General features: G+C 33.9%; 1 protein-coding gene across 1 annotated transcript in view; it reads right to left on the bottom strand.

Annotated features, from left to right (window-relative positions):
* Window positions 1–2803: 2803 nt before the first annotated feature.
* The window catches only part of MTMR9 (myotubularin related protein 9), a 96677-nt gene continuing 90011 nt past the window's right edge, over window positions 2804–9469 (bottom strand). Inside the window, exon 10 of the mRNA XM_082620303.1 lies at window positions 2804–7595. Within this exon, the coding sequence (XP_082476429.1) occupies window positions 7432–7595 (164 nt within the window). The 3' untranslated portion in view covers window positions 2804–7431. The remainder of the gene's footprint in view (window positions 7596–9469) is intronic.

The following is a 9469-nucleotide window of genomic DNA, read 5'->3' as shown; positions in this document are numbered from 1 at the left end:
CTTGTTCTTGGATTGACCCCTTGACCATTATGTAGTGTTCTTCTTTGTCTCTTGTAATAGTCTTTAAAGTCTATTTTGTCTGAGAATTGCTACTCCAGCTTTCTTTTGATTTCCATTTGCATGGAATCTTTTTCCATTCCCTCACTTTCAGTCTGTATGTGTCCCTAAGTCTGTAGTGGGTCTTTGTAGACAGCATATATACAGGTCTTATTTTTGTATCTATTCTGGCAGTCTATATGTCTTTTGGTTGGAGCATTTAACCCATTTACATTTAAGGTAATTATCGATATGTATGTTCCTATTACCACTTTCTTAATTGTTTTGAGTTTTTGTAGGTTTTTTCCTTCTCTTGTGTTTCCTGCCTAGAGAAGTTCCTTTAGCGTTTGTTGTAAAGCTAGCTTGGTGTTGCTGAATTCTCGTAACTTTTGCTTGTCTGTAAAGGTTTTTATTTCTCTGTCAACTCTGAATGAGATCGTTGCTGGGTAATCTTGGTTGTAGGTTTTTCCCTTTCATTACTTTAAATTATGTCTGGCCATTCCCTCTGGCTTGCAGAATTTCTGCTGAAAGATCAGCTGTTAAGCTTATGGGGATTCCCTTGTATGTTATTTGTTGCTTTTCCTTTGCTGCTTTTAATATTCTTTCTTTATATTTCATTTTTGATAGTTTGTTCAATATGTGTCTTGTTTTGTTTCTCCTTGGGTTTATCCTGTATGGGACTCTCTACGATTCCTGGACTTGATTGACTATTTCCTTTCCCATGTTGGGGAAGTTTTCAACTATAATCTCTTAAAATATTTTCTCAGACCCTTTCTTTTTCTTTTCTTCTTCTGGGATCCCTATAATTGGAATGATGGTGCGTTTAATGTTGTCCCAGAGGCCTCTGAGACTGTCCTCAATTCTTTTCTTTTTTCTTTATTCTGCTCTGTGGTAGTTATTTCCACTATTTTATCTTCCAGGTCACTTATCCATTCTTCTGCCTCATTCTTCTATTGATTCCTTCTAGAGAATTTTTAATTTCATCTATTGTGTTGTCATCATTGTTTGCTCTTTAGTTCTTCTAGGTCCTTGTTAAACATTTCTTGTATTTTCTCCATTCTGTTTCCAAGATTTTGGATCATCTTTGCTGTCATTACTCTGAATTCTTTTTCAGGTAGACTGCCTATTTCCTCTTCATTTGTTTGGTCTGGTGGGTTTTTACCTTGCTCCTTCATCTGCTGCAACCCAATTTTAAATGACTCTCTTTGCCTAGAGGCCCTGGAGATTTTTACCCCCTCTTCATATGTAAAGTCTAATGGTTTAACTAGGATATGTCTTGAAACTGACCAATCTGTATCCAAGTCTACTCAGACTTTATTTCTGGAAACATTTCTTGGATTGTAGGTTTAAATATTTGTGCTGTTCCATTATTCTGTTTTTCTTCTTCAGAGACTCCGATTATTCATATATTGGCTCTTCTCTGAGTGTCCTCTATGTCCATCACTTTCTCTGTCATCCTTTTTGCTTACTATTTTTATTTTCACTCTTGGCCTTTCATGCTTTTCAACGTTTTAAAATAAATCTTCAGTTGAACCTATTCTCCCTTGAGTAATTTCACCTTCAAGATGACTTTGTCTTTATTCCTCAAATTCTTTCCTGAGCTCGTTTAACTCTTTTCTACCTTCCTGTTTCATTTTTGGTTATTTCTGTTGTGAGTTTTCTGATTTCTCATTTGAGGTTTTTTCCATATCATATACAGAAATTTTGTTTAAAGGTATTTATTCCTTTTGGAATGTGTGTTAAGAGTTTTATTTTGCTTAATGTTTCATTTATTGGGGGATAATTTTCATCAGCTGAAATATTTTCTCATTTTAATTTTATAGCTTTGCATAGATACTATTTTCTGTTCACTTTGTGCTTTTAAATTTTTTAAAAATAATTTTAAACTTACGAATACGTTTTCAGTCTTTTTCCTCTATAAGCCCCATAATTTACAAGAAAACAGACTTATTTGGTAGAATGTCCCTGAATTTAATGTTTGCCTGATGTTTCCTCATAATTAGATTCAGGTTGTGCTTTTTGTTTTTTGCAAAAAATGCCATAAAAGTGATGCTGTGTTCTCAGTGGATCCTATCAGAAGGCACATGATGTTGATTTGTTCCATTACTAGTGATGTTAATTATGTTTGGATTAGGTGGTATCTACCAGGTTCCTTAACTGTAAAGTTACTGTTTTGCTCTTTGTAACTGGGATTTTATGGAAAGATACTTTGAGACTATATGCTTTTGCTCACAAACTTTCACCTGCTAGTTTTAGCATCCACTGACAGTGATTCCCTAGATCAGTTATTACTAGTGACTAAACAGTGATTTTCTAATGTCTTCATTCTTTCTATATTTCATAGTTGGCATTCTACCCTAAGGAGGAGCTTTGCCTTTTCCCTCATTGATTTATTCATATTAATACATACTGAATAAATAGTACGTGTAATATATACTCCTAATTCTTGGGAGATATAGGTAGAAAATATTTAGGTGGAAAGGTCATGTCTGCAGCTTACCCTCAAATGTTGCAGCAAAATAACAGCAATCATACATACACACACACACACACTCAAGGGTGTTAAAGCAAATGTGAAAAATGTTATACTGTTCACCTAGATTGAATATTTAAGGAATATCACTGTACTATTTTGCAACTTTTTTGCAGATCTGAATTTTTTCAAACTATAAGGTCCAAATATATATATAGCAATTTTAATCAAGACACTGCCAAAATCTTCACAAATATTTGAAAAAAAGTCAGCCTATAGATTTAATTTACTGCATTTGAATGTATTCAAAGTTTATTACCATTGTCTATAGATATTTAACACTAGCATCTGTGCAACAGTCCTCTGAGGCAGAGGGAGAACATGACACATAAATCTTACATACTAAGATAACAGTACCATGTTCCACACGTTTGTTTGATTCAGTAAACCAAGCATGACAAAGCAGCCAACTCAAGATAAATGATTCCAGTCTTAGGACATAAGTGAACTTACCACTTATGGGAACATTACAAATAATATTAAAATGTTACACAGACTTAACAGAAGTTCAGGATTTCCCCTATATGCTGACAGGTTCATCATGTAGAAACCTGTACATTATAGCACTCTGAGGTTTTAGCAAAGCATACATTACAGACACATTTGGCATACAGTGCAGTTTTATTGTGTAAGACACGAATAATAGTGCACTTAAATCCAGGAGTCACATTCAAATATATCAAGAGTACAGTTGAAATACATGGCTACTGAAGAAATACATACTCTTTTTTTAAATTTATTTTTTAAAATAACTAAGTTGTGCAAATACAACACTTTCAGTGTAGATGATAATAGATCTATAAGGATTCTAAAAAGCAGAACTCAGGGTGTATTTGTGTAGAATAATCCACCTCTCCAAACATACATGCATTTGAAAAAGTGAAGCAAATGTCTTGGGCAGACAGACACAGGCAGTGTTGCACAACTTGTTTTTATTACAAATCACAAATATATTTAATCTGTATACTCACAGATAAACAGAACGGCCCTAGAAGACAGTAAGCTCTCATCGTGAAGTATTTTCCACGACAATGTAGTGTCCGCAGTGAGCCCCATTATTTTTCATTAATTAAGCAGAAACTACAGTTCTGCACTGTAGTTCAAAAATAGGACATTAGTTTATTTTAAAGGGAACTTAGATTACAAGTTCAGACTTTCTAAAACCTAGCCCTAGAGTTTCAGAAGGTCTCTTCTTGGCTTTTGGTTTAAAGGAAGAAAATGCTGTGGACAGTAGATTATAAGGACTGAGTGAAGGCATAAGTCGTTTTATTCAAGAAAACAAAAATTAGCATTTCATACCATCTGAGAATAAATATTAATGTAGAAACCAGTCTTCTACTGTTTTTTGTTAAGATAGTGAATTACACAAAAATACTACTATAATAACTTATTGTACCAGCTCTGGAGGGGGAAGATCTGAGCCATGTTAAAGAATAAGAAATAATTAATCTGTGTTGTCCTGAGGTATAGAGTAAACCTGTATCAGAGGTACTGAATGAATGACTTCATTCTCATAAATTTCAAAGCTTCCAGAACCAGGGGACTAACTGTTCTAAATATTGCCCATTTTTTGTCCAGGAAATACCTCTCTGATAAAGAGTGCTCCTAATAGACTCATGTTTTAATTCATTAAATCTGGATATGGGTAAATACCAAAACTGTGTCTCAGGTTAAGGTCTGATAGTAAGTGAACCTGATGACTTAGTTAAAACTGATAATTAAAACAGCTAATCTTGAAACCAGATAACTTTAAGAGTTACATCTTTAAGCAGATTATTTTTAAATGTAGCAAAATGTTCCCCGTTTTTCACTTCAAGAAACAATTACCGGTCAAATCTTTTCCATGATATTGACTTTTTTATTTAACATAAATGCTGACTGAATCAAAGACTAAAATCTCACTAAATTTTCATCCTTTAAAATGAAAAGCAGTGACACATCACCTCTACAAAATCAGGCTTTAGAATTCAAAGAAAAGTTTTAAAATTCTCCATACGGATCTTAAATGACTATCTATTGTCTTCCAAAGTTTTCCCAAAAATCACTTTAAAAACTTGCTTCAAAGGCCTAATTTTTCTTAGAAATAAAACAAATTTATAGGTGTCTTAAACCTATAAGGTTTTATAATTTCTGCTTGTTTTCTTCCCATTTAATAAAATGAAAATGAAAAATTTCAAACTACTGAAAAGTCTTAGACCACCCAAAAAGTTTCAGCATTTTTATATAACCAACAAACTATGTTCTTCTGATTTTTGAAAAAGTATTAATTTAAATCTAAGCATCCTTGTACTGTAGCAATATTTTAAAAATATTCTTTGTGGGGCTTACTTTTTTGCATTCCAAAAATGTATACCAACCTTCACAATAATGTACACTAACTTGATTATATCTCATTTTATTATTGGCTTGTAATGGGGTAATCTGCATACTCACTAATTCGGCCATCATTCTCTTCATTAAAGTTTTTAAAGCCATATTTACCAAAGACAATTCTCCAAACTTAACCTTTAATAAGTAGCTTCTCATAAGTATACCCACTGTAATTATTCTTTTCATCCAAGGGATGAGTAATTTAATAGTATTACTAAAAACCCTCTTCAAATTATATTGATAAAGCACTTGTCTTTGACAGAGTTCTCAGGTTTGGGGAAACCTTAGTATCTGTCTTATTAGATGACCCCTTTGAAATTGCATTGATACCAAAGTTTGTTTTTACACCCTGTAAACAGAACTGAGGTTTGGACAATCCCTAATTATAAATTAACACTAAAACACAAACTTGTCCAAACAGCTTATGATTGCTGTCTCAATAAGAGAAAGAAAAAGAAATTGAAACACTATGCTATTATTGTACTCTGGCTCACATGTAAAATGTTCATCAGGAAGACAGGTATAAGTTGATGGCATACAATTTCTCCATGACCAAAGCTAATAAAAAATCCCTCCAAAGTTTCCACCCACAGAAGCCTTATGGCCAATTAATATTACCAGTGAGAGTCACTTCTAAAGAATCACTAAAAGAAAATCTCTAAATGGTTTTTCTTATGGGTCCATTAACTGAGCAGAAAAAGGCTCCTTCTTCAATTTTGAGGATCCATAAAATGCTAGGGTGTTTCCTCTTTTAAAAAATTAATAGACATTTCACACAACACACAGATATCTACAGCAAGAAAGTATATCTTCTTTGCTCCTTGCCTTATTAGCCTTTATGTGAGGGCTTTAATGCCCCAAGATTCATAACTATAGCCAACAAAACAGGTCACGAATAAAACTGGGCTTAGAGGAGAAAGCAGACAAATTTACCAAAAGAGAGCTCTAACTGTGGATTGCTGTCTAGCCTTTTGCTACAAGTCTAAGGAAACAGAAAAAAAAAAGTTTGGGCAACTGGAGATAGAAAGTATTTGCCACTTTCTAAGGTTTCTGAATGTGGCTATAGATTTTGCTACAGTCGATTTTGAAGAATTAAAATTTTAACTCAATACATAGCCCTAAAGCAGGGTTCAGTTTTGGTGTGTTTTACAATGAAATGGTTACATATAGATGGGATAGAAACGGTATTAAAGATTGCCCTTCAACTATCCTTTTAAAGGAAAACTAGAATTGACAGTATCTGTTAAAATGACCTGTGCCACAAAACAAAAATGTATAAGGAAAGCACCAAACCACAAACTTTTAGAATTGCAGGCATAAACCAGCATAGCACATAAATACAGTCGTCATTGTTTCTGTAACACTGAAACATTTCAAATTGGCTTCTGAAGTTTAAAACATAGCTGCATCACGTTCATAAACTTTCACCTCCACTTAAATTATTATTTGCCTAACATATAATGGACAAATCAGCAGAGTCAAGATAAATGTTCAAAAGGCTCAAGACAGTAAGAAAATTTTAACCTTAGTATTAGTGAACTCTTAGAATATTTAAAAATAAAACAAAACACAATAAAACACACATATCTGTACATAAACCAGTGCAGTAAGAACTTCAGACAAGGGCGGTGCATCTCTGGTTTAAGGAAACCGTATTTGTAGCTTAATCATAACAAATTAACATCTATTCTAAATGATGGTTTAACATTACATCCAGCATTTGACACACATTTAACATCTGTGTCAAAACCCTAAAAAACCAATTCAACACTAAAGATACCTTATCAGTAACAAATTCCTACTTTATTTCTATATTGCACATATTTTAGTGTCTGTTACAATAAATTTACTTCTTCTTAATGTAAATATCAGAGGACTATACCTGTTGCCCTTGTAAAAATAATTTACCTTGAATAACTATTCAGCTTTTGTTTTCTTGACAAATCAGAATGAGGATGAATTCAGCTGTCAGTCCAAAACTATTTTAAAGAGAATGGTGTTTTTATGTGGCAAAGATATTGGAAATGGCATGTTAAACACAAAATTCTTCGTTTACCAACCATTTCAGGTTTGAAAAATATTTCTATATTTGGAGTGCTTCAAAGTCTGATCCTTTTTTTTAAACTAACAGATATTCCCTAAGAGATTAATCATATCCTTGACTGGTCTGGAAAGTGGATGCAGAGAAAAGCTTAGGGTGAAATGGCGTAAAACACATATGGCATTAAATAGGTCACTTGTTTCATGTAAAATAAAATGACTAGCACCTCCTTCCTGCTCCCAAAGTGAAGAGGCCTAACAGGCCACATGAAACATGAATAATTATAGTAAGTTCCATTCATAAAATTTTGAGGAGTCCATTATATTAGAAGGTTCTCATATCTAAAGCCTTAAGCTTAAGGCTACTGTGTGAAAGTGAACTGAAGGGCAAGGGAGAGAGAGATGGCATACCAGTCCGGACTGTCCTCTGAGGGCTGCAGGGGATCTGGAATTCAGGGGCTCTCCTGCATCCCATCCTCAGTCTCCAGTTCTGCCAACTGCCGCCTAAGGATATTTACTTTTGCTTGTAATTCCTTGTTATATTCAATGATGTTAACCATTTCTTCATATGCTTCATCCAAATACTTGGAAGATCTGTTCCAACGCAGAAAAATACCTATTGAATCCACGAAAGGAAAAGAGAAGGGAAAAAGATACACACAATGGATTAGCATTATAATTGTGGTTAATATATAACTCCATGCATTATAATCCTTCTCATTTTTTCAGAATTCACATCTGTGTTTTATTATACTCCAAAATATACAACAATCTTGAGGTACTGAAAGAGTACAACTGAATACAGTATTCAAGAAGTCACTGTGAGGGAACCTCTATAAGGTTAACAGCTGATTTCTCAGCAGAAACTCTGCAAGCCAGAAGGGAGTGGCAGTACACATTTAAAGTGATGAAGGAGAAAAACCTGCAACCAAGATTACTCTACCCAGCAAGGATCTCATTCAGATTTGATGGAGAAATTAAAAACCTTTACAGACAAGCAAAAGCTTTACAGGCAAGCAAAAGCTAAGAGAATTCAGCACCACCAAACCACCTCTACAACAAATGCTAATGGAACTTCCCTAAGAGGGAAACACAAGAGAAGAAAAGAACCTACAAAAACAAACCCATAACAATTAAGAAAATGGTAATAGGAACATATATATCGATAATTACCTTAAATGTGAATGGATTAAATGCTCCAACCAAAAGACACAGGCTTGCTGAACGGATACAAGAACAAGACCCATATATATGCTGTCTACAAGAGACCCACTTCAGACCTAGGGACACACAAAGACTGAAAGGGGATGGAAAAAGATATTCTGTGCAAATGGAAATCAAAAGAAAGCTGGAGTAGCAATACTCATATCAGACAAAATAGACTTTAAAATAATGTTACAAGAGACAAGGAAGGACACAACATAACGATCAAGGGATCTATCCAAGAAGAAGATAAAACAATTATAAATCTATATGCACCCAACATAGGAGCACCTCAATACATAAGGCAACTGCTTACAGCTATAAAAGAGGAAACTAACAGTAACACAATAATAGTGGGGGACTTTAACACCTCTCTTACACCAATGGACAGATAATCCAAACAGAAAATTAAAAAGGAAACACAAGCTTTAAATGACACAATAGACTAGATAGATTTAACTGATATTTATAGGACATTCCATCCAAAAACAACAGATTACACTTTCTTCTCACATGCACATGGAACGTGCTCCAGGAAAGATCACATCTTGGGTCACATATCAAGCCTCAGTAAATTTAAGAAAACTGAAATCATATCAAGCATCTTTTCTGACCACAATGCTATGAGATTAGAAATCAATTGCAGGGAAAAAAACATAAAAAACACAAACACATGGAGGCTAAACAATACGTTATTAAATAGCCAAGAGATCACTGAAGAAATCAAAACATACCTAGAGACAAATTACAATGAGAACACGACCATCCAAAACCTCTGTGAGGCAGCAAAAGCAGTTCTAAGAGGGAAGTTTATAGTAATAAAAGCCTACCTCAAGAAACAAGAAAAATCTCAAGTAAAAAATCTAACCTTACACCTAAAGGAACTAGAGAAAGAACAAACAAAACCCAAAGTTAGCAGAAGGAAAGAAATCATAAAGATCAGAGCAGAAATAAATGAAATAGAAACAAAGAAAACAGTAGCAAAGATCAATGAAACTAAAAGCTGGTTCTTTTACAAGATAAACAAAATTGATGAAAAACAAAAAGTTACAGCAGACACCACAGAAATACAAAGCATCCTAAGAGACTACTACAAGGAACACTATGCCAATAAAATGGACAACCTGGAAGAAATGGACAAATTCTTAGAAAGGTATAAATTTCCAAGACTGAACCAGGAAGAAATAGAAAACATGAACAGACCAATCACAAGTAATGAAATGGAAACTGTGATTAAAAATCTTCCAACAAACAGAAGTCCAGGACCAGATGGCTTCACAGGTGAAT

Source organism: Mesoplodon mirus (genome assembly GCF_964341445.2).
Source record: "Mesoplodon mirus genome assembly, chromosome: 1".
NCBI classification, from domain to species: domain Eukaryota; kingdom Metazoa; phylum Chordata; class Mammalia; order Artiodactyla; family Ziphiidae; genus Mesoplodon; species Mesoplodon mirus.
Note: the sequence above shows the minus strand (reverse complement) of the source record. Positions and strands in the feature narration are given on the sequence as shown.